General features: G+C 40.2%; 2 protein-coding genes and 1 long non-coding RNA gene across 3 annotated transcripts; 1 reads left to right on the top strand and 2 right to left on the bottom strand.

Moving 5' to 3' along the window:
- The first annotated feature begins 670 nt into the window (after window positions 1–670).
- LOC114144882 (GTPase IMAP family member 8-like) lies at window positions 671–8,818 on the top strand. Its single transcript, XM_028018110.1, has 3 exons — window positions 671–1,856; window positions 6,525–7,578; window positions 8,773–8,818. Exons 1-3 carry the CDS (start codon window positions 689–691, stop codon window positions 8,816–8,818), a joined length of 2,268 nt encoding a protein of 755 aa, XP_027873911.1. The 5' UTR covers window positions 671–688.
- Window positions 8,819–11,702: 2,884 nt separating this feature from the next.
- On the bottom strand, window positions 11,703–14,560 carry LOC114145629 (actin, cytoskeletal 3-like). The gene is given in 11 exon segments (XM_028019287.1): window positions 11,703–11,846; window positions 12,921–12,991; window positions 12,994–13,049; window positions 13,051–13,099; window positions 13,193–13,310; window positions 13,312–13,385; window positions 13,514–13,675; window positions 13,840–13,924; window positions 14,051–14,164; window positions 14,469–14,524; window positions 14,527–14,560. Coding segments are annotated over 11 exon segments (963 nt in total).
- Window positions 14,561–18,263: 3,703 nt separating this feature from the next.
- LOC114145630 (uncharacterized) lies at window positions 18,264–18,798 on the bottom strand. Its single transcript, XR_003595738.1, has 2 exons — window positions 18,619–18,798; window positions 18,264–18,352 (listed from the first exon to the last, which is right to left on the bottom strand). It is a non-coding gene; the product is annotated as an uncharacterized LOC114145630 (long non-coding RNA).
- Between the last annotated feature and the right edge of the window lie 7,231 nt (window positions 18,799–26,029).

The following is a 26,029-nucleotide window of genomic DNA, read 5'->3' as shown; positions in this document are numbered from 1 at the left end:
TCTACGGCAGGTTGCTCAAGTCCGTCCTGCAGCATTTAGACCAGGATCAGCTCTGAACAGACCTGCTAACCAGACATTCATCTAATTCAGGTGTTGGAGCAGCGAAGCACCTGGAAGCTGCAGGATGGAGGCTCTGAGGACTGGACTTGAGCTCCCTGTTCTAAGATATCAAGGGTGGCATTGAGGTCTAAGAGAATGAAAATATCCAAATTCCTCTTATTCAGTCGTAGTTAAAATGGTGTTTAAAACTTTAAAAAGAGCTTTTTCAGTACTGATTTGCTTTAAACCCAGAATGAAATTCTTCAGTAATACCAAAGGTCCAGAGTTGAAGGAAAACCTTCTCCAACACTTTCAGTCTGAAGTTGGAAAAATGGTTGGATTGTTTTTGCTCTTTATAACAGAATATCACAGCACAAACCAAGACTGGAACAGCAGGGAAGAAACAAAATGGCTGACTAAACTCATAGAAAACATGAGGTTTACATGCTTCACTATGTAGAGAATGTGTTAAAGTCAGTGTTGCTGTCTATAAAAAGAATCTAAAAACAACCTGACAACAAGAAACAAAATATGACTTTACAAACATTTTTCATCTAAACTGTTTATGTTTGATGATTATGAGGTGATATATGAATAATTGTTATTTCTTAATCTTCTCTGTGTTGCAGCTTCTAGTTTTAGGATTGTGATGTTGGGGAAAAATGATGACAAAAAGACCAAACTTCGTAACTTGATCATTGGAGCGAATAAATTTCATCAACAAAGGTTTTTTCAAACCAAACACAGTGAGGTCTACAGTGGAGAGTGGAACAGAAAACCAGTAACAGTGGTAAAAACTCCTGACATGTTCAGTCTGACTGCAGAGAAAATCCAAAAAGAAATGAAGACTCTGTGTGTGAGTCTCTGTTATCCTGGACCAAATGTTCTGCTGCTGCTGGTGAAAAATTCAGACTTCAGTGAAAACAACAGAGAAACTCTGAATTTCATCCTGAGTTTGTTTTATGGAGATGCCTTCAGACACTCAATGATCATTTTAACAAACGACAGTGAAAACAGTTCCTCTGTCAGTGACCTGATCAGGCTGGTTCAGGGAAGATGCTACAACATTAATGCTAATGACCGCAGTTTGTTAATGGTGCAGATTGAGACGATCATAGATCAGAACAAAGGAACATATCTGACCTTCAGAGAAGAAACCAGCAGATCCCAACATGAACAGATGAAACCTCTGAACCTGGTTCTGTTTGGGAGGAGAGGAGCAGGGAAGACGGCAGTAGCCAAGGTCATTCTAGGTCAGAGAGAGCTTCAGTCAGTCTCCATGATTTCAGAGTGTGTTAGAAAGCAGGGAGAGGTGTTTGGACGTGGGGTTTCTCTGGTGGAGCTGCCTGCGCTGTATGGAAAAGCTGAGCAGGAAGTGATGGAGGAATCCTTCAGGTGTGTCTCCCTCTGTGATCCTGAGGGTGTCCACGCCTTCATCCTGGTCCTACCTGTGGGTCCCCTCACTGATGAAGACAAGGGAGAGTTACACACCATCCAGGACACATTCAGCTCTAGAGTCAACAACTTCACCATCATCCTCTTCACTACAGAGTTGGATCCTGAACATCCAGATGTTGATAAGTTTATAAAGGAGAACAAGAACATCCAGGATCTCCTCCAGATCTGTGGAGGAAGATATTTTGTTCTGAACATCAGAGACAGACGGCAGATCAAAGAACTGATGGAGACGCTGCAGAAAAATGTTTCTGACAGAGAGAAAGATTCATCTTATACAGTTAAAATGTTTGCATGGGGCCAAATTAAGAAGATTTCACAGCTACAAGTAGAACTTAAGGAGTTCAAGACCAGTCTTACAGGTAAAAACAACTTCTAATGACAATGAAAGTTTAAATTATTTTTACTGTCTTATTCACAAATTTTGTTCTTGTCTTTTTAAAAAAGTAGTGATATGACTAAATTATATCACTGATGTGACCAAAGGGACATTTAAAACATTTTAAATTTATTCTACCTTTTGCAGATCTTGCTAGTTATCCAAATATTTCCACATCCCTGCAATTAAAATTTGTTTTTAAGATATGTTCAGCTAAACCCAACATTTCATAAAGTGAAGTTTGTGACCCAAAATGTAGGGAGGAGACAGGCAGGTGAAAGTCAATTATTTATTTTATAATGCCCCCTCCCAAGACCTTTACCCAAAACTTACATAAACTAAAAAGCCCAGCAGTGAATCTGAATTATACATTACATTGTAACCACAGGGTCACAGGTTGGTAACATAACAGGAGGATTAAACTAAGACCAGTCTGAATGTGAAATGATAATTTATTATTTATCAGAAGACATGAATTTGACCAGTGTTAAGATTTATGTGACCTTTTTAATCACCTCCAAACAAAATTCTGTAGTTTGTATGAATATGACAAACTAAAAATGTTCATCTTAGTCTGTAATTTACTGATGCTGGTAAACACAGGAACCAAGTACCAAATAATTCTTTACTATTTAATTATAATGCAGCTCAATAGTTAAAAACTTACATTATGTAAGAGTTTGGCTTGTTGTCCAGTTTATATGAAGCTGTTTCCTCATAATTTCTAACATCGTTTAGAGAGAAAATGTTTGATCTGAAATGACTGTTGGGTTGAGACATTGTAGGATCAAGAAAGGTGTTAAACTCTTAGTTATATTTTATAGAATAGATAGCATTTATTGTCATTGAACAGAATTCAACGAAATTTCCATTGCAGCTCCCGTGCAAAAGGTCAAATACATACAGTATAAATAAGCAAACACACAATAATAATAATAACAATATATACAACTAAATTAACTAAAGGCACTCAACCACACCAAAGAAGTAGCAGCAGGTCCAATTATGGCAAAGTACAGATAATGTGACAGTGCAAAGTGCAGAACAATATGGCTGTGTGGGGGTGGGGGATATGTATGTGTGACTGTGAGGTTATGATATGTGTGGGAGGGGGCGGCGGCAGGGAGTAATGGCTCTGACGGCTGTGGGGAAGAAACTGTTTCTCAGTCTGTTTGTTGTAGTCCGTATATTCCTGTACCGCTTGCCTGATGGCAGCGGCACAAACAGTCTGTGGCCCGGGTGGCTGGAATCCATCGCTATGGATCCAGCTCTCTTCTTGACCCGGTCTGTGTAAATGGAGTCCAGGTCTGGGAGGGGGCATCCCACAATGCCTTGTGCTGTTCTCACCACCCGTGTCAGTTGTTTCCTCTCCAATGCTGTGCAGCTACCATACCACACAGTCATGTTGAGGCAGAGGATGCTCTCGATCATCGCCCTGTAAAAGTTCACGAGCAGCCGTGAGGAAAGTCCAGCCCGTCTCAGTTTCCTGAAGAAGAGCCTTTGTTGTGCTTTCTTCACCAGGTGGGAGGTGTTTGTGTTCCAGGAGAGGTCAGACGTGATGTGGAGGCCCAGGAACTTGATGTTGTCCACACATTCCACCACTTCTCCATCTATAAGAAGGGGAGTGTGAGCCGTCCTCCTGGACCTTCTGTAGTCCACAATGACCTCCTTGGTCTTCCCTGTGTTCAGCACCAAGTTGTTGGCTGAACACCACTGAGTGAGCTGCAGAATCTCCTCTCTGTAGTGGGTCTCGTTGTTGTCTGAAATGAGACCCACTACTGTTGTGTCGTCCGCGTACTTCACGACTGTGTTGGTAGGGTGGATGGCCACGCAGTCGTGTGTAAACAGGGTGAAGAGAGCTGGGCTGAGCACACAGCCCTGCGGCGTGCCTGTGTTGAGGACCAGTGGGGACGATGTTGAGCCACTTATTCTCACCACCTGAGGCCTGTTGGTGAGGAAGTCTCTGATCCAGTGGCACAGTGAAGCGGGCAGCCCCACCTCGAGTAGCTTCAGCACCAGCTTGTCTGGGATGACGGTATTAAATGCTGAGCTGAAGTCTACAAATAGCATCCTGACGTAGGTGTTGGGATGCTGCAGATGGGTCAGGGCTGTGTGCAGAGTGATGGAGACAGCATCCTCTGTTGACCGGTTCGCTCTGTAGGCGAACTGAAGGCTGTCCAGGTTTGCGGGGATGAAGTCTCTGATGTACCTCAGAAGAATCCTCTCAAAGCACTTCATGATCACCGGGGTCAGAGCGACGGGCCGGTAATCGTTCAGGCTGGTGATGGACCTCTTCTTCGGTACAGGGATGATGGTGGAAGACTTGAGGCACTCAGGAACCGTGGCGAGCTGCAGGGACAGATTGAAAATGTCCAGAAACACTCCTGCCAGCTGGTCGGCGCAGGTTTTCAGCGTCTGGCCTGACACCTTGTCCGGTCCTGGAGCTTTGTGGGTGTTGATCCTCCTCAGGGTGGACGTCACCTGATGCTTCTGTAAGACGAGGGGCTGGTGCTGCTCTTCCAGTTGGGGTAGATGTACGGCTTCTCTGCTGCCCGCCGTGTCAAAGCGGGCAAAGAAACTGTTTAAGGTGTCAGGCAGGGTGGGGTCGCGGCTGGTCAGCTGAGTGCTGTGTTTGTAGTCCGTCATGGTTCTGATGCCTCTCCACATGCTTCGGGGGTTGTTGTTGATGAAATGTTCCTCAATCTGCTGTTTGTACTGGAGCTTGGCCTGCTTAATACCTTTTTTCAGTTCCAACCGGGCCCTGCTATAAGCCAACCTGTCTCCAGACCTGTAGGCAGCATCCCGGGCTTTCAGCAGGGCCCGTACTGTGCTGTCCAGCCATGGTTTCTGGTTTGGAAACACTTTTATGGTCTTAACAGGGAGGACAGCGTCGGTGCAGAACTGAACATAGGACAGAACGGACGATGAGTATTCCTCCAAGTCTGCGCCGTCCCTGAATACACTCCAGTCTGTATGCTCAAAGCAGTCCTGAAGTGCAGAGGAAGCCTCCTCAGTCCAGACCTGAACTATTCTGGTGGTCGGCTTAGTTCTGCAGGCCAGAGGCTTGTAGACAGGAATCAGCTCCACTGAGATGTGGTCAGACATGCCCAGATGTGGAGCTGCTACAGCCTTGTAGGCTCCGGGGATATTGCAGTAGACCTGGTCCAAAATGTTATTGTCTCTGGTGGGAAAGTTTATGGATTTGTGGAATTTGGGAAACACAGCCTTCAGTTCCACGTGATTAAAGTCCCCCGCCACAATCACGGCCGCCTCCGGGTTGGAGTTCATCTGCACGCTGATCAGGCAGTACAGCTCCTCTAATGCTAGCTTAGCATTAGCCCTCGGTGGTATGTAGACGGCCACGATCACAATGGACGAGAGTTCTCTCACCAACTTGAAGGGTCTGCATTTCACCGCCAGATATTCCAAGTCAGGAGAGCAGAATGCTCCGACAGAGTGTGTGGCTGTACACCAGGCATTGTGTACATACAATGCCAAACCTCCGCCTCTGCCCTTACCCGAAGCTGCAGTCCGATCCGCCCGGAACAGAGCGCGCCCCGTTATCTCCACCGCTGCGTCCGGGATGTTATCCTCCAGCCAGGTCTCTGTGACAACAGTCACACAGCTGTCCATCCGGCGAGAAGTAATCCGGAGTTGCATCTCGTCGATTTTGTTGACGAGGGACCTGGCATTGGCGAGGAAGAGGCTGGGGAGGGCCGGTTTATGAGGACTAGCTTGTAGCCTAGCCCGCACGCCGGCTCTCTTACCCCTCTTTTGTTTGCGCTGCCTCCTCCGTCGCCTTGGCAGCATGGGGGGAATGATCATAGTCCCAGGTGTTCATAGCAGCTCTGGAGGAATAAAGTCCAGCTTGGTGGGTGTGTGAAGTCCAAACTGTGTTCCTATGTCCCACAGTTCTAATCTGCTGTAAGTTGTAACGGCTTCCAGTAGTGTGTTGAGCGAAGACATCAATAAAAACAGGCTAAAAAAAACGAAAACACGGGAGCTCCGAGCCGCAGCGTCTACACGCGCCGCCATCTTGTCTAAATGTGATAAGATAAGAAATAATACTCAGAGACGAGTCCTTTTGCTGCAGGCCACGGCGGGTGGAGATTTATTACACTCTTCCACAGATCATCTTACAACTTCGTCAGTTAAACATCAATGTTCCAAAAATCCCCCAAAATCTCACTGTATTCTTGGAGTCAACCTGTTTTATGCAATTCTCATTCTCACTGGTGTGAGTTGGTAAGTTTTGACCAATAGCATTACTGCTCGTGTCTTGCGTGTGTTTTACGTAGGACTCTTGGCTGCCATTGTATTGAATGTGTATTGGGTTTTTTCTGAGAGTATTCAGACCTTTTCGACCTCACATCTGCTTCGTTTCAGAAGTGCCAAATAAGCCAATGATTATTCTTATCTATCTAAACAGCTTACTTCCCAACATTCCTTAGTCCAACTTTGGGCTTCGCAGGCAAGGGAAAGTTGGGAGGTTAAGTTAGATTGACCTTAAATGGCGCCAGATTTCCTCAGTAAAAAACAACTCCATAAAAAGTATTTCCGCTCTTAAAACATTTAGTAAAACTTGTGAATAACAAGAACAACAATTTCTGTCGCTGTAACTAATCATTCTTATTTTGATTCTGCTCTTTAGACACTAAAGAGACGAAGAACCCAGATTGTCTCCAGATCGTTCTGATCGGGAAAACTGGCTGTGGGAAGAGCTCATCAGGAAACACCATTCTGGGCAGAAAACAAGAGTTCAAATCCAGTTTATTTCAAGACGCAGTGACTAAAAACTGTCAGAAAGCCCTTGGTGAGGTGGACGGTCGTCCTGTTGCTGTGGTCGACACTCCTGGTCTGTTTGACAGCAGTTTGTCAAATGAAGAAGTCAGTGAAGAACTGGTGAAATGTATGAGTCTCTTGGCTCCTGGTCCTCATGTTTTCCTGCTGGTTTTACAGATGGGTAGATTCACACCAGAGGAGAAAGAGACATTAAAACATATCAAGGAAGTTTTTGGAAAAGATTCTGAAAAATTCACCATCATCCTTTTTACTGGAGGAGACAGACTGGAACGTGATGAAACAACAGTTAGTGAATTTATTGCATGTTGTAATGATTCCTGTAGGAAGCTGATCTCTGACTGTGGAGGAAGATTCCATGTGATCAATAACTATGATCAGAACCGATCTCAGGTCAGAGATCTGATCAGAAAGATTGATCACATGGTGAAAGAAAATGGAGGAAGTTTCTACACCAACAAGATGCTGCAGTCGGCCGAAGCTGCTATAAGGAAAGAAATGAACAGAATCCTGAAGGAAAAAGAAGAGATGGAGAGAATGAAGGAGGAGATGGAAAGAAAACATGAAAAAGAAAAAGAAGAAATGGAAAAAAGAATGGAGGAAGGAAGAGCAGAAATTGAAAGAGAGAGAAAAGAAAAAGCTGAACAACTAAAAGAAATGGAAGAAAGAATCAGCAAGGAACAAGAGGAAAGAAAGAGAGAACAGGAAAGAAGAGAACAAGAAGAGAAGAAAAGAAAGGAGGAAGAAGAACGACAACAAGAAGAGTGGGAGAGAAAACAAAAAATATTAGAGGAAAAAATCAGATTAGAGTCAGAAGAAAAGGAGAAAATAAACAGAAAACTGGATCAGAACCGAAAAGAGATGGAAGAAGAACGAGAAACCCGAGAGAAGGAAAGAAAAGAGTGGTGGGAAAAACGACAAAGAGATGAAGAAGAGAGAAAAGAGGAGGAGCAAAGAAAACTTAAAAAGCTTCAAGAGAAATTTGAGAAAGAAAAAGAAGAATATGAAAAGAAACTGAAAGAGGATGAAGAACAAAGAAAAGAAAAAGAGGAGAAGCTGAAAACTGAACTTAAAACAATGGAAGAAAGAATCAATACGGAGCGAGAGCAGAGATGGAGAGAACAGGAAGGTAGAAAAGAAGAAGAGAAGAAAAGAAAGGAGGAAGAAGAACGACAACAAGAAGAGTGGGAAAGAAAACAAAAAGATTTAGAGGAAAAAATCAGATCAGAATCAGCAGAAAAGGAAAATATTGACAAAAAACTGGAAGAGATGAGAAAAGAGATGGAAGGAGAACGAGACAATATGGAGAGGGAAAGAAAAGAGTGGTGGGAAAAAAGACGACAAGAGGATGAAGAAAAACAGGATAAAATGAAAAAGATTCAAGAAGAATTAGACAAAAAAAAACAGAAACTTGAAAACAAAATGGAAGCTGATAAAATAAAACATGAAGAGATGGAAAAGGAGAGAAAACAGAGAGAAAGACAACTGAAAGAAATAGAGGAAAAGATTAAAATGGAGAGAGAGCAGAGAAAACAAGAACAGGAAAAAAGAGAACAAGAAGACAAGAAAAGAAAAGAGGAGGAAAAACGACAACAAGAAGAGTGGGAAAGAAAACAAAAAGATTTAGAGGAAAAAATCAGATTAGAGTCAGAAGAAAAGAAGAAAATTGACAGAAAACTGGAAGAGAGCAGAAAAGAGATGGAAGAAAAACGAAAAGAATGGGAAGAAGAAAGGAAGAAGTGGTGGGAAAAACGACAAAGAGAGGATAAAGAGAGACGGGAGGAAGAGCAACAAAATCTGAAAACGCTTCAAGACAAATTTGATAAAGAAAAAGAAGAATATGAAAATAAAATCAAAGAAGACAACAAAAAAAGAAGAAAACAGGAGGAGGAGGAGAAAAAACAACTGGAAGAAAAATATAAGAAAGAAATGCAGGAAATAGAGAAAAAGAATAAAGAAGAGGCCAGAAAACAAGCTGAAGAGTTTAATGAGTTCAAAGAGAAATATGAAAGAGATATTAAATCTCTGATAGAGCAACATAAAATAGAGCTACAGCAGATAGACAAACATTGCCCCTGTTATATCTGTAAAATTTATAGTAAGATGTTTAAGGGCAAGAAGGACGAAGAGAAAAAAGGACAGTAAAATAACAATTTGTTTTAATGAACTGAAAACAATTAAATAATCAGTGATGATATACTGAACATAAAATATTGAGAAAAATTCAAAAATGGCTAAATTTTTACGATGTCTTACAATCATTACTAATATGTGTTGTTTCTTTCGGTTTGTAATTTTATACACTAGAAAAGAAACGATTTGCATTTAATTCTATTTTTATGAATATAAAATTAACATATGATGAATGATGTCTATGCATCAACTGTCATTTTTAGTTTATTGATGTAAAAAACATGAAAAATATGAATCAGAAGAAGCAAGATGATTCTCAGAATATCTGTTTCCTTTAGAGTCTAATCTGTTAATGTATACATACAGATTTATTTTAATTTCATAAATGTTTTGTTTTATGAAAGGTGGTCATGTTCAACTATAATCCTTCAAATAAAGAATTTAACAAACACAGTGACTTGCAGATGTATTCATACAACAGACTTCAGTGTAAATGGTTACGGCTTTATGTGACAGATCAACACAAAGTGGTTGTGAGGAGGAAAAGATACAGAAGACCTGAAACGTGACAGGAATGTTTATTCAGACCTCTTTACTCTGAGGCTCCTAAGCAACCAGTCCAACCAATAGACTTCAGAAGTTACTTGTTCAGATAGTTCAGATGTCTGTAATTTAATTTAATATGCAGACAGCTTGGCTGGAGGACCAGGGTTGCCTTAGAGGACATCAGAGAACAAGCAGCATGAAGGAAGGAATCCAGCAACAGTTGGGGGAGGTTCAGGTTCTAAAGCAAGTTTGGTTCTATAACAACGAACCAATCTGAACATCTCCCAGAGTTCTGGTCAATCCATCATCTGGACATGGACAGCAGAAGGACCAGCTGGAGACCTGGACATGAATGTCCACCATCACAGAAACAGCCAGGAGGATCATGTTAACTCTGGAGGAGCTGCAGAGACCCACAGCTCAGGTGGGAGAATCTGTCCACATGACTATTAGTCATACACTCAAATCTGACCTGTAAGGAAGAGCGAGAAGGAGAAAGACTTGGTTGAAAGAAAGTCCTAAGAAATCCTTCATGCCCAGAAACCATCATGTAAAGAATTGAAACGTTTCTCAACCTGACCCTGGCTGTAGAAAATTTCTCAACTGTATTAATTGCTAAAAACCTGAGAAGCATCTCTAAAGAATAAGGTGGTATCGTCGGCTAGTTGACTAATTATAATCTCTTTTTCAGCAATAGTGATACCTTTCAAATGGTTTAGTTTAATAAAATCTGTAAGTAATTGAGACCAGATCAAAAAGAGGTTTGGGGAAACCGGGCAGCCGGACCCGACGCTTTAGATCAAATCTGGGAGAGAAACCAGGATGAAGCTTGATTGAACAATGGAAAACATAAGCTTTTCTCTCTTGCTAAACAGAAACTGAAGGTCTGATCTTTTTAATGCTCCTGTTCTCTCCCTCTGTTTAGACCAGAGCAGCAGAATAAATTAGATTCAAAACCTGCTTAAATCTGATCTATAAGACTTTCAGACATTTACTCAACAAACCAAGCAGTTCTGTCTCCATGACACTGAACTGAGTTTCACAGCTATTGTTTGTTGTTTCTTATCAGTTTTTCAGTTTTGAGATCAATTCAAGAAATCTGAACAAACCTGAATGATTTGTTTCCAGCAGCTCAGTGAACTGAAACTGATAATCTACAAGATAAAGTATTTATTTCCTTCTAAACATAAAAAACATTCTTCAGATGTTTGATTTAGAACAGCCACACATTAATGTTCAGTTTTCCTGCTTAGTGAGAAATAAAGAGCAGATGGATGCAGAACTCCAACCTGACACACATCTGGTTTTGAATTCTGATCGGTTTGATTTGTGGATGATACACTTGGTAAAAAAAAAACAATATTCAAGAAGACAACTGGAAATACCAAATGTCAACATTTATTTTCCATCAGGGGATTTTTTCTTCAGCTGAATAGGATCAGATCACAGCAAGAAATGTACAAAAGATTAGTTTTATTTCTTCATCTCCCTCACCAGGCCTCTTTGTTCAGGGGCCACAGATTGGTTCAGGGGCCAGTCTGTGGCCCTGAGCAAAGGGAAACTTGATGTTGTTTGCCACATTAGTGGGATTGTTTATCTTATTGTCCACAGAAAGATTCAATAATTATGGTTATGAATTATGAAATCCAATCTGATTTTAGCTACAGGTTGGACTTCAGCTCTTTCCTGATGTTCTGAACCAGAACATTGCAGTGCAGCATTTTTAAAGCTTTAATTCAACATGTGCAGTTTATCACTTGACTATGACAGGTTGTAGGAAAAATATTTTATCTTTTCAGTTAACTGAAGTGGTGGAGTGTTCATAAATGTAAGATTTAAACATGTTTAAATACATTTAGTCACATATTAGCTTAAAGAGAAAACATGTATTAATTACTCTGGTTTTTCAAACTCAGACTCAAATCTCTCCAGATATTTCACTGTAAAATATTTGGACGGCATTTTGCTGTTATTGTCAAGTTAAATTTTACAAAATGAACTGAATTTTATTTCTGTTGTTTTCATACTACAGAAATGTTTGACTGTTGGAGTTTGGAAATAAATTCAGAAGCAGCAAAAGTTTCTATAATGAGTTTCTATCTCATTACCACCAAAATATGTTGTTATAGTTAAACAAAGCAGCAACAAATCTTAGGATAACAAGAAACTCCTGAAATTATTTCAAAGCTCTAACCGTTTAATGCTTTTATAGTTTTACAATTTTCACTCTAATTTCACTCTTCAGTGTTGATAGACCATTTTTCTCCACATTATTCCACAAATCAATAAAAACTATAAGTTGCTCAGCTTGGTGCAGCAAGTAAAAGAAAGTTTGGTGCCACAGAGATGTTTAAAAGCATGTGTGGTGGATGATATTGGCGCCGGATTCATTATACTCCTGTCTGCTGACCCAGATCTGCTGGAAGGAGGAGAGGCTGGCCAGGATGGAGCCGCCTTGCCAAGCAGAAATATTCCTGAACGGTGGAGCCTCAATCTGGAGAAGAAAGACAAAACAAAACACATGTGGCTGCCATCAGCAGCAGTTTATACAGTTTGGGTTAATTTCATGATTCCAAGTTGGTGTAGATAAGTTAAAGTGATGTAAAATATTTATATTTATTATTAAAGTGTGCAAATGGTTCCAAAGCGGAACCAATGTTTAATGTGTTGTTTCGTTCCGGCACATTTTATAGTGACACGCAGCACTCTGTGTAAGGCAGCATGCTTCTTTTTTGCTGTTAGTTGATGGAGAGGTTTCGGTGAGGCATTAAGGCTCGTGTAGCTGATTGCAAGAAGACGTTACACGGAGTTTTTTGTATTAACCCTTTCAGGTTGAAGCGGCCAATGAGGTACGCATTTTTTTGTATTTTAATTTTGTGTCTAATAGTTGTCTATTCTTTATGTGAATGTGTTTCTGTAAATATGTATTTTGTGTTTGTACAGTTCTCACAGCATAGTTATTAAACGCCAGTAACAAAGAAGAACGCCTTGTGTCCGTTTTCTGCTTGGAGGGACTTACAGCACAGATGATTCATTTTGGTGTCTGTATTATTGGGATTAACTGCTAACCAGTGAGCATTATTGAGTCACTGAAAATATTGTTTCAAAAATTCATCAGTGGTTTTCTTTTTCATGTCATTTTAATTCTCAGGTGAACATCTTGTATGTTTTAAGTCTAAATTAAGTGATGATGCCTAAAACTTCTGTATAATTTGTCTTCCTTGAGCTTTTGGCTTGTCAGGAACAAAAACTAAACATTTGGTTTGTTGAGATGATTGTTAAATCTTTGACTGATCCCAGCATCTTCAGTCATGGTTACAGTTGATGTTTTAGTAATAAATGTAATTTCATCAATGTGTTTCGTAATTGCTAGGTTTTGCTAATTCCTGGCTAAATTGTAATTTGAGCTCCATGTTTACTTTCTAAACCTGCTGCTCTGTACAGGAGAGAAACGTTTCAGTAGGAAAAAATCCGTCTGTTTGACTTCTGATGCTGCAGAGAAGCCGGTTGTGCTGCAGCCTGCAAGTAAGTTAGTTCTTCATTTATCTGCAAGAATAAACTCAAGCACCTGGATACTGAAGGAAGCCGGAGCCAGAGCAGTGATCTCTTTCTGCATGCGTTCAGCGAATCCAGGGAACTTGTGGAACCTCCAGAAAGGAGAATGTTGGACCACAGTTCTCTCCGGATGTCAGTATCACTTCATGATGCTGCTGCAAATGTTCTCATGAAGACCAGCTGACTCATTTTCTGAAGAATACAAAAATTAAACAGTTTTTAATGAATAAATGAAAGAGTGATGCTGTATTGATGTATTTTTGTCTTTTTCTAATTGCTACCAACCAACTAAATCTGGTTGGAAGAGAACTGGACAGCAGAACCTCTCGTTGGAGATCTGGACTTCTTGTCCATCTGGAAGCATGTAGATCTTCTCCAGTGAGGAAGAGGAAGATGCCGCCCGCCTTCATCTCCTGCTCAAAGTCTAAAGCCACATAGCAGAGCTTTTCCTTCATGTCTCGAATAATTTCACGCTCAGCTGAAAGTCAGACAGACACAAAAGTTCAGGATGTGAGTTTTCTCTGCTTTGAACAAAAACTTCTGATAAATTCTGTCCATTAGAGGTAAAATTCAGGAAAACCCAGAAGCGTTCAGTCTTTGTTCTACCGCTGGTTGTGAAGTAGTGGCCTTTGTCCATCAGGATCCTGATCAGGTTCTCTGTCAGGCCTCTTCCAGACACCGAGGTGCAGCAGAAGGTGTGGGGCAAACAATAGCCCTCATCTACTGGGGCAGTGTGGCTGACACCATCACCAGATTCCACTACCAAACCTGCAAGGCAGAAAAATCATAGTAAAGGTTACTGTACACTTTAGAAACACTGACGGGTCAGTACTCAGACCATCAGATATCCACTGAATTTATTGCAGTAAGGTTAATTTAAAACAGACTGTGAGGAGTATCCAGGTCTTATGGACATGTTGAAGCTCACTGACCTGTGGTGCGACCAGAAGTGAACAGAATCAGAACAGACTGATTGGCCAAGTACAAGGCAGGAACATCCAAGACCTCAAAAAGGATCTGAACCAACACAAAGACTTGATTTCACTCGACAAATCCAAACTAAAAGTCCACAGTATAATACAAAGTATATCTATCGATGCAGAATGGTCAGTTTTATCTGGTCTTTTGTCCAACTGATGAAACCTGCCTGAGTCTTCGTCTCCCTGCAGGGTTTGGGTTCCCTGCAGCCTCTGACAGCAGCAGTGGATGTTCTCCAGGATGAACCTGGAGCTCAGTGTTGTAGTCATGATACCAAAGCTGCATAATGTTAACAGTTTAGTTTTATCTTATACTGGAGGTTTTACACATTACTTGTAAAGTTAAGTGGCAAAAGTGAATTAGTTTCACTTTGTATAGTTGAACCAAAATGGAAATATCATGTATTAAAGTGACCAAGACGAGCTAAGAGGTTAGCTTCAGAGCAAAACATAGCAATGCAATGTTCATGCGGAGAAACTGCTGATGAATATGAAAGCCAGAACTTTTTGTATTAGCAATACGTTAGGTCATGATCTCTGACTTAAAACAGTTATAGAAAAAAAAGTTCTCATTCCAGCCTGACCTTTGCCAATTCCTCCCAATCGGTGTCAAAGTTCTGGTCAGTGATGTATTTAAGGCCAAGACACCTCTCCTGTCCTGAGCCTCATTTCCCATTCAGTCTCTTCATTAGGAGGAAACATTAAACACAGCAGTCAGACAAACTCTCCTAAACTATCCTGGAAACCTTCTGCATATGAAAACATGACGATCTCATGATGACCAAACCAGAGGACGACTCCAACGTTTCACAAAACAGTTAAAGCAGCAGATCCAGTTTTTTAACAAGGAGATAATAAATGTCAGTTCTGGAGTGTTTGGGTTTTTAGTTTGTGATCATTTTTTGGGTTTATGTTTCATAGTTTCTACCATGTTGGTTCTTTCCTCCAGGTTTAATTTAATAGGTTGTTCTCCTTCTAGATTAATTTCTTCAGATTATATCTGTCATGAGCTACTGTCTGTATTTTGATCATTTATTTGCTGGCAGCTAAATTCAGCTCAGGTTTTGTCATATTTTTGTTCAGTTCATAAAGTCTAACCATCCCAGGTCATTTCTTCATGTCTGGTTTCATTAGCATTTGTTTTGGTGTTTTATTTTTATTTTATTTTATTACTTTTTTGCCATCATTCTTGTCCCAACCTGTTAGTGTCGATATTTTGGTTGTTTTGGGTTTATTATTTTAGATTTTATGTTCATCCCTTGGCGTTCATTATTCACTTGAAGGTTGTTCCTCATTAGTTATTCCTTAGGTTTTATTTCATAGATTATTCTTGTGCTGTGTTTATTTTTAATACATATGTTTCAGTTTTCCCTTGTTTTACTATTCATTCATGCCCTCAACTTCCCTTTTGTTCTTTAGTTTAGTTTTTTTGTCAGCTGCAGATTCTTTCTTTAATTTTCCTTTATTTTTCTTCATGCGTTTCTGCAGAACCCTCACATTGTTCCTCATCCTCTGTTGGTCTGTGTGACCCATAAGTGAACCTCGTGGTTCATCTCAAAGCTTTTAGGCTTCATACAACCTTTTAGTTGTACATGTGAGAGCAAGTGACTGTAAGGTTTCTGTAAAGTTTAGAGTTTGATTTTCTATCTTTGCATTCAGGCCAATTTCATATAATATTCTCAGTGGCCATCTGGACTCACCACCGCATCCTGAAAAAGAAAAACACACATTTATTTGCAAACTCTTACAGATTTAGTTCTAATCTAGACATTTATATTGAAACTTTACATTGTACTTGTTCCATCCAACGCTTGATGGAAACACGTGGAGAGTTTCTTCTCCAGCCATTCCAGCTTTGCACAAATTAGAGGTTTGTGCAAAGCTGGCCAATGTTCAGGAGTTTGCTCCAATAACTGTACACACTGTTGTTTATAAGCTTGTGAAATAGTTTTTGGTTTTTTTTTTTGTGGTTCCCTTCAGGATCTGGTTCCTTTCAAACCAGATCCATTATCAGTTTCATCATCCATTTCTGAAAGAAAGCAATGCAATTAAAAAAATATATATTCAGCCTCAAACTAATTTCAGTTAAAAACAATATTTGAAAGTTATCTAACAAGGACACATTGGTTATTAATGACATATTAAATGACATGTTGGTTATAACTTTTGGGATTTTGACACAATAGCTGAATGTTCATCATAAGTAGTAATTTGTTCCTGAATGCTGGAGATATGAGATGGAAACAGAAAAGAGACACTAAGACTTCCTGTTTTCAGACAACAGGCTGGCACCGCTCCGCTTCTCCTTTTTCCCACTATTGCAGGACGATTATAAAAATATAAATAGAAACAGTTTTTCTAACATCAACATCAGATCTACGTTTTTATTCACAAACCAGTTAATGAAAATATTCTTGCCCATAATTAGATAGATAGAGGAACAGATCCTCCTCCTCCTCCTCTTCCTCACCATGGAGTCTGAACAACATGGAGGCTCTGAGAGTCATTATTAGCCTGAGGGCAGCCAGACTAGTTTATTTTACTACATTATTATATTTAGCTGAATATTATTGCTGAGGGGCTCAAACAGGCCTTCTGACATACAGATTAAAAATTAAATATAAAAAAAAAATTTTTGAAAAAAAAAACTCAAACAGGGCTCTAGGGGCATCAAGGATAAAAAGGGCAGGGGCTCAAGCCCCCCTCCTGCACGTGCCTGAAAATGATTCTGTTGCCTTGGTTGAGAATTGAAGTTCTGACATAATTAAATGTGTGCACACATTAAAAATTGGACAGTGGCTAGTTAAATCAGTAGCCAACTAAATTTTATATTTTTTATAAATAAATATAATAGTCAGTAAAGTTATATAAACTAGAATTCCCAGGAGGAATAAGAGCGATAGGAGGTAGAAATATAAATGGAATGAGTGTAGCTGAAATGAACGGCTGAATAATTGGGAATATACAGTATGTTGACTGTTGTGAGAATAGGGTGCCTGTATATACTGTAAAAATTCTGACAATATGAAGTTTGGCTTACTAAATGACTCACTGCTTTCAAAGTCAGGGATGTGCAGAGGGGGAGGAGCAAGGGGGGGCTTGAGCCCCTGCCCTTTTCATCCTTGATGCCATTTTTGAGTTTTTTCTTTTTTTAAACATTTTTTTTTATATTTAATTTTTAATCTGTACGTCAGGAGGCCTGTTTGTGCCCCTCAGCAATAATATTTAGCTGAATATAATAATACCCTAACCCTAACCCCAGAACAACATTGGTCCAGATGAACTGAGAAAGTTCTGTTTTCTAAATAAGACTTAAACCATTCAAATACTGGGCCTCTCAGGCCAACACCATGTTTTAATCTATGTAACAGAATCTGATGATCTACAGTATCAAATGCTGCGCTCAGATCTAAAAGTAATAAAACTGCAACATTGCCTGAATCAACTGTTAAAAGAAGATCATTATACACTTGAAGCAAAGCTGTTTCAGTGCTATGAGAAGCTTTAAACCCAGACTGAAATTTCTCAGTTATATTATTGTCTTTTAAAAACATTTCAAGCTGAATAAAAACTAATTTTCAAGGACCTTAGATAAAAAAGGGAGTTTAGAAATGGGCCTAAAATTTGCTAGTAGTACATATGCATTTATGATTTGATTTAACATTTTGTTTCATCTGGAAATATATATTACTTTTTTTTCCTTATTATTATAATGGATTGTTGTTGTGACGTTGGGTTTAGATTGAGTTATGTGATTAGATATAAGTTTTCTATTAAGCTTGGGTTTTTTGGGGGGGTTGACAGATTTTTTTGTTTGTTTTTCTTTTGAAATGTTTTCTATTAATTTTTTTCTCCTCCATAATTAGCTTTTGTGTTACGTTTTTTCTTTCTCTTGCTTTTTTTCTGTCTTCAATGATTGGTCTGATACCTCCTCACTTTTCCTGGACAGAACATATAGAGAACCGCCTCCCTGGCAAGGAGGGGCTGCAAGATAACTTTTCCTACCAAACACAGTGATATTGTAATAATGTTGAATAGGTGAATGCTGGTAGGTTTTTCGTATCTTGCTATATGTTTCTTTTGTTAAGTCCTCCAGGATAGTGTTGTGTTATGTCTCATGACTGAGGAGGGAAATGTGTGTTGATTAATATTAAATATTATCAAAATTATTTATAATCAAAAGGGGGGGAAATGTGATGGAAAGATTGCATTAAGGTCACATCTGCTAGTCATGTTATATGAATGGTTGTGAACTCTCACCAAAAGAACTATTTGTGTTATAACGCTGTTATACGTCTGGGGTTCGGAATGAAAATTGTGATCGCAGAATGTGCACCGATTAGATGCCCAGATGACCCCGAGCCAATAATGAAGCCAGGTGATGGTTTGACTCTTTAATCAGCCGGTGACAACTGGTTTACAGGCAGGATGTGCGTGGATTGAAGTTTGTAGACATTTGTGTGTGGTTCTACAAAGAAATGAATAAATACAAATTACAATCCACTATGAATGCAGATACTCATTAACAAACATATTTTAATCATATTATTTGTCTGTTTCATTAATATTAAAGCAAAAGAAAGCAACTAAACATAATATAGCTTACCATTTTAGCACAGAAATTAGCTTAGCCTAGCCTTCGCTTATTCTAAAAGAAAATCTAACAACAGGAAATGTTCTAAGTACTAAAATGCACATATAATGCCGCTTAAACATAAATACACTGCAACCTACCATTCATATGGACGCACACTCGAACAAAATAACAAAACCACCTTCAAACACCACATCCGCTGACCTGCACGGCTTCTCAAACAATGTTTTGGTATGAAAAAGGAACTGCTACTCACAAACGGCCGCGCCACCTGGTGACGAAGCTAGGAACTACAACCTGGCCTTCAGAACAATTTGGTTCCATGTAGAAGGTTGGAAGTTGTTTTCTACAGCTGCATCAGAACCAGACTGTCTCTCCTTTGTTGTTAATTCTTTATCTTTGTATAAAACTCATGTGTTTCTCTGCCTGGCAGCTTTTCATCCAGACCTGCTTCATTACTGATTGTCTCTGTATTCTGCTCTATATATGAATAAACCTGACTGAGTGATTTCACCTGAACAGTGATTGGAAATAGTTTTTTTTCCACGACAATCCCAAAAAGAGGTTCTCCTGAGTACATGTTCTTGAGTTTTCCTTGATACAACATGTTTTAACATTAACTCTGGAAAGCGAGTATAAAGCATTTCCTCGCATTAAAGCAGAAGCATGCCCTAAACGGACAGCGGGAGAAACCAACACTTTAGCAAAAAGAGAAGCGCCCAATATTTTCAATCGAAAAGTTGGGTCATGGGCTCCCATCAGACAAAATGCATCGCTGGCTCTTGTTAATTTATTCCTTAAATCCACAGAATTAAGCAGCACCCTCTCACAGAAAAATATATCAGTGTGGAGTGCCCCCTACAGGTGCACTTCTCTGGATTCAGCGGTGAATGAACCCCTTTTATTTAAACCCACGTTTAGACCGTTATTTACAACTATAGAGTCTATGGCTCCCGCTGTATCTTTGTAAAAAAAGACCTGGCTAAATTGGCTTCTCAGCGTATCTTGAGAGAAATTAAGTAAAGTTTCAATCACTGCCCTGTAAGGATGGGTGGAGCTCGACTGAGATATCAGTCGGTCTCCCAACGTGACGTCGCATTGGGAAAATATTGTGTTAAGAGGATAATTAATTAATCCCACAGCCGCGTCATTAGCCAGGTCACTACCATCGGATTTGGTGATCTTGATGCGTAAATGAAGCAGGGTGTCATTTAAGTCCAGATATTTCTCTCCTCCCAGGATCACAAACTCAATTTCTTTCGCTTCAGTGCTCTACGTATTTGTAAGTTTCGCGCACGCTCTCCCGGTGGGCGCGTCCTTGCTCTTCTTGACAGAACCATAATTCCTGACCCTTCTTGACCCTCTTTAGAACCAGATATTTTATTCATAGCTTTGCCTAGAACATCCGTGGCAATATTGGTGGCTGCTCTTTTTAAGTGAGGTTTAGCCAGGGAGAAACCTGATTTAACTAGAGGTGAAACAAATCGGAATAATCTTGAGAATACCGCTCCTACACCTCTGCCGTACATCACCGGCGCCCCATAGAAACCAGGTAAAGCGCCCCCTACCTGGTTATGTACGAACCGGTGAGGATCATCTCTCAGATTTATCTGACTCATGTTACAGCAGGTTTATACAGTTCTTCTGCTGAGGTAAATAGTCTCTTTCAGACTGCAGCGGTGAGCTGGTATTAATGATAACTTCATCATCAACCATTTTTATACAAATGTTTCTGATCAGACTTCATGCTGTTATTATCTCAGGCTTCCTCGGGACCTCACAGGTCGAAAATGCAATTTCACAAATGCTTTTCCGTAGGTAAAATTTATCGGAACGTACTGGTCTGATTTCAGCTGTATTTCAATCAATTCGATATGTTTCCGAGCAAGAGGAAGATAGTCGGCTGGATTAAAAGTTTGAGTGATTATATCACCGAATTTACGTTCCACTTTACCTGTACGTAGCAAAGGAGCATAAACATCTCCCACTATTTGTTGTTCGACCAAATCACTGTAACAATAAATCATGTAAAATCCTGCTTTCATATCCATCAGATGAGGCGGAGTGATTTTATCAAAAGTTAGCCATTCTGGGGCGTGCTGTGGTGGCGCAGGGGGTTAGGACGCCACACATCCTCCAAACGTGGGTTCGACTCCCGGTCCCGACGACCTTTGCCGCATGTCTTCCCCCTCTTTCCTCACCCTCCTTCCTGTCTACCTACTGTGGAAAAATACGAGCCACTAGCGCCGCAAAAACTCTTCGGAGAAAAATTTTTAAAAAGTTAGCCATTCTCCTGGGTTCATGCCGAGCATGTAAGCAGTCGGAGCATGAAAACGTATTTGATCTTGTCCTCCTGCTTCAAAGAATAATTTATTTACAAACGTGTAAATCAGTTCAAAGTAAATATCGGATTTTATTTCTCTAAGGATAGGTTCGATTTCTCCAGCCAGGTGTGTCATGTTTTTGTAGTATCAGGGTGTAATATTTTGCCGAAACACCCTTTTCACTTTTCTATCCCTCCATTCAAAGTAAGCTGATTCTTCCGGGACGTTATGCCAGGTGTGAGGATAAGAAATCTCTGTCAAGGCAACTTGCCAGGAACCTTCTAAATTAATAGGCTGTGCTAAATCACACAAAAACCTGAAATGGTATTATCCTTAAAAACATTTAAACCAGCGTTTGAGGGTAAAGTAACGTAGAACTCTTCATCCTCTACCGAGCGCTCCATGGTGTTGTGTCAGGTGTAAGATTTACTGCAGATGTCTTTTATACATCTTGAAGGTCAGCCAGTCTGATCCAACTGTTAAATTTCTGAGGCCAATTTTTCCACTGCACAAAAACCTGTTTAACCCTTTAATGGTGCGCCGGTTTAATATCTATTCCACTTGGTACATTTTATCTTTACACAGTTTCACTTTCTGAAGCTCCTCCTCATAAAAAGAACCTTGTATATGTTCATTATCCAAATCTTTGAGTTTATATACAGGAGGAGATCAAAGTCTGGTATCAGCCACTGTAAACACTTCAGCCATAAAACTCTGCTCATATTTTTTATCAAAAACGCAGCGTAATTTAGATAATCAAACCAGATCCCAGGGTTTAAGCTTAGGTTTGGCATTCTTGTGACGTGTGCTTGAGGACGTACCATACAGGTTCTGAAAGATTTGAAAGGCATTTTTTGAATTCACTTCCATAGGACTTGTTTTAATACTTGTATGGTAGCTGTGGCTGTAGCTTTTCACCAAGTCTTGCACAACATCGATGTAACGACGGGTATTATTAGCGGTGAAATATCTCCACATTCTTGTTTTTAACGTGCGGTTAAACCTCTCAATCACAGAGGCTTTTGTTTCACTCGCTGTGGCAAAATGCTCAATACCGTGCTTCTTCATTAAAGCTTTACATTTGTTGTTAACATTTTTTTTACCCGCAACTGTTTGCAATTATTTTTTTTTTACCCCTCCAGGGGCTCTTTTGTGGGCTCTAGTGTCCCTTATATGATAGTAGGCTGACAGGAAACGGGGAAGGACCCTCGTCGAGGACTCAAAGCCTCCAAATACGGGTCGCACTAACCACTACGCCACCACGGCACGCCCAACTGTTTGCAATTTTTTGGCAGTCTGACTGTCTTTAAAAATTGATTCAAAGGCTTTTACCACTTTGTCAGCAGTCTTCCTCTTTAAAACTCGTATGTATGCTCTTTTAGAAAATATGTCGATGACTGTTAATAAGTAATTATAACCATCATTTTCCTCAGCCAAAGCTTGCATGTCACAAAGGTCTGCTTGAAACTGTTTTAAAGGCCTCATGACAAAAACTCTGTTTCTTGGGAAATTTATGCGTGCAGGTTTATGCAAAGTATAAGTGTCTTGTTCCAATAAAAAACCTTGTACTTTTTCCACCTTAACCTTCTTTCCCGTTTCATCCTCCAGACCTCTTTTCAGTCTCTCTATTCCTCCTAAACTACCAGGATGTGACGGAGTGTAATATACCTTATTCATTAACCTTTTCTCAGCCATCCTTGTGTCACCTGCTTTGGTGAGCGGATGTTAAATAATGAGAAAACAAGATCGTGGTACAAAGGATTTATTTATTCTTCCATTAATAGTAAGAAATTACAAACAATACATTTATTTACTAGAAATTACAATTAAATATTAACCGATAATACGTGTATAAAGATATATTTAATGCTAGTCAATCAGTCATAAAACACAAGTAAAGGATATTGAATAAAATACTTAAACATGCTAAATAAGATGAAAAAAAGGATAATAGAAGTACGAATAAAATACTTAAATTAAATCTACATATGGAACTAGAAAAACAGAAGGTTGGTCACGTGATCCGGACCAGTATGGACGCTTAGGAGCTTGCTCTGCCCCAGGACCTTATTAATTTTACAACTCTCTACTTTTGACATCTGCATTCTGCCTGTTAAACGGCCCATTGGAGATGCCGAAGTCGCAGCGTGACGAGGAATTCCCTATTTTTTCATCGACGGGCAAAAAAAGACCCACTCAACAGCACACACGTGCGGCTAGCGAGGCAGAGCTAACTGTTGCTGGCCCTTCGGAGCCAGCGGCAGCTAACCAAGCTACTATGGAGCAGATTTTGGCCGAGGTCAAATCCGTAGCCTCCCGGGTAAATGGAATGGATGAATCTGTCGGTGCCCGTCTCGATGGCATCGATGGCACTTTGAGTGAGATAAAGATATCCATTACCTCTGTGGAGGAATCCTTATCGTCTCTGTCCAACCGAACATCACAGCTGGAGAAGCGAGCGGAGGAGGCCGAGGAAAGGATTTCCGCTGCGGAGGACCACAGCTCTCGCTTAGCCGCCATGGAAAAAACAGTGGAGCGTCTTCTACTGAAAGTTGACGACTTGGAGAACCGCAGCCGCCGCAACAATCTGAAAATCATTAATCTCCCCGAGGGGGCGGAGGGCTCTACCTCTTTGGTGGATTTTCTCCAGTCCGCTCTTCCAGCTCTGGTTGATCTTCCTGCCGATTTTCCTTCGCTGGAGATCGAGCGGGCTCACCGAGCCTTGGCCCCCGCTCCCGATCCGGGCAAACCTCCGAGGAGCGTTCTGGTTCGGTTCTTAAGATTCTCTCAACGGGAGGCTGTGCTCAGGGCTGCTTTGAAGAAACGTGATATTCGACATGGCGGCTCCCAGCTGCGCTTCTACCCCGATTTGTCCTCTGAGGTCCTGCGTAAGTGACGAGAGTTTGATGGTGTGGGGAGAGCGCTGGCTCGGCTCAACAAGTACCGTGGATTTGCTTACCCGGCTCGCCTCCGTTGTCTGCATGAGGGTCGGATTCTCCTTTTTGACACTCCGGAGTCAGCTGCTGTGTTTTTGGACTCTATAAAGTGAGGCATCTCTCTCGCTCTCCATTGCTGTTGTTTTTGGTCTCCGAGTCGTTTCTGACCGTTTCGTTCCTTTCACGCCAAGTCTTGGACTATGAAAGCGTGACTACACTAAGAACAATTTCATTTTGTATACTTAAGGTGTCTTGAACTATTGTATTGTATCTAAATATTCATTCTCTTTTCTATTAGAGAGAACGGAAACGAATATAAGCAAGGCAATGCATTCCAATATTGGTCTGTAATTTACTTATTCATGCATCAATATTATTTCACTTTTTTACCAATATTATTACATGTTATATTTTCCAATTTTCTATGGAGGGAGGATTGTAGGTGGTGTTCAATTTTCGTCCAGTGGCACTGATGCGATTTCTTGTTGTCCTGTTTGTTTCTGTGATCACACTGTTTAGATACAGTATTGTGAAGTTATATTTAGATTTTTTGGTGACTTCTTTTGGGATGTTTCTTTCCTGCCAATTGGGGGCAGGATTTGGGAGGGTATGTGCTGCTTGTCAAGGGGTTTTGTTTTGTTCTTTTTTGTTTTGTTACCCCACAACAATCTTGGTTTTCTCCTCCTCATGTCTCTTTTTGATTTCAGTATTTCATTCATCTCCTTCTAACATCATTCATAATACCTTACTCTCATTTCCTGGAATGTCCAGGGTTTAGGCCATGTAATCAAGAGGAAGAAAATTTTGACTTTTTTGAGGAAGCAGGGAGCTGATATTGCTCTTCTTCAGGAGACTAGGCTATCTAGGGTAGAGCATATGAAACTCAGAAGAGACTGGGTGGGCAATGTTTATTCTTCTTCTCATCCACAGAACAAAAAGGGCACAGCCATCCTTATTAACAAGAATCTCCCCTTTACCATCTTACATGAGGAAAGTGATTCGGAAGGTAGATTTATTCTGATTAAAGGTTCAATTGCTGGTCAATCTATAACCATACTCAATGTCTATGCCCCTAATAATAATTTATCTAACTTCATTTTGCAAGTAATTTTATTGTTTAGTATGTGTTGTGACGGTTTTGGCTTGCTGGCTGGCAATTTCAATTGTATAATGGATGCCGGTTTAGACAAATCCTCCGCAGCACATGTGTCCAACCCCAAAGTTTCATCTGCTCTTAAAGAATTGTGTTCAGACATTGGGTTGATCGATGTGTGGCGTCAGCTGAACTCCAAAGTAAAGGACTACTCTTTTTATTCACATCCTCATAACTCATATTCTAGACTTGATTATTTTTTTATCCCAAAATCCTACCTACATTCTGTTCTGTCTTGCTTTATGGGTTCAATTGCCCTTTCAGACCATGCCCCTATTTATTTACAATTTGAATCTTCATTTAATAATGTGAGGACTCCCATTTGGAGATTTAATACCTCGTTCTTGAACAGCAGCTCTTTTTGTACCCTTGTTAGGAATAATCTTTTACAGTACTGGTCTGATAATGAGTCTTCTCCAGTTTCTTCTGCCATAATTTGGGATGTGGCCAAGGCCACCTTAAGAGGGCAGCTCATTTCCTATAGCTCTTTTCAGAAAAGAGTTTTGGAGGAGAACAAAAAAAATTTAGAGAATGAGGTGTCTAGGTTGGAGCATATACTTAAACAGTTTCCTACATTAGGGAATCTCAAGGCATTAGTTGCTGCTAGGACCAAGCTGAATATGGACTATACTCGCCATGCCCAGAAGCTGTTACTCTATACTAAACAGAAATATTATGAGTTTGGTAACAAGTCAAGCCGTCTGCTTGCCTATCAATTAAAGAACCAAATCAACGATCGCTCTATCAATATGATAAGAACCTGCAACGGGGATGTTACCTGTGATCCGTCTGTTATTAATAACACTTTCAAAGACTTTTATAAATCCCTTTACACGGCTGGTAAAATAGAATCAGATATTAGTTCCTATTTAGATGGTTTTCTCTTACCCTCAATTTCAGAGGAGGCTCGCTCTGCCCTTGATGCTGCTTTTACACCTGAGGAGGTTTGGGTGGCAATCCAATCGATGCCAAATGGAAAATGTCCTGGTCCTGATGGATTTCCACTGGAATTTTAAAAGAAATTCTGGCCCGAGATCCATCCCATCTTTTTACCTGCTATAAACGATATCTTAGCAGGAGGTGTGCCGCTGTCTTGGAGTTTTGCTTCTATTAGCTTATTGTTGAAGAAAGATAAAAA

This window comes from Xiphophorus couchianus, chromosome 5 (genome assembly GCF_001444195.1).
Source record: "Xiphophorus couchianus chromosome 5, X_couchianus-1.0, whole genome shotgun sequence".
NCBI classification, from domain to species: Eukaryota; Metazoa; Chordata; class Actinopteri; order Cyprinodontiformes; family Poeciliidae; genus Xiphophorus; species Xiphophorus couchianus.
The sequence above is the reverse complement of the archived record's forward strand: the minus strand, read 5'-3'. Positions and strand labels throughout refer to the sequence as shown.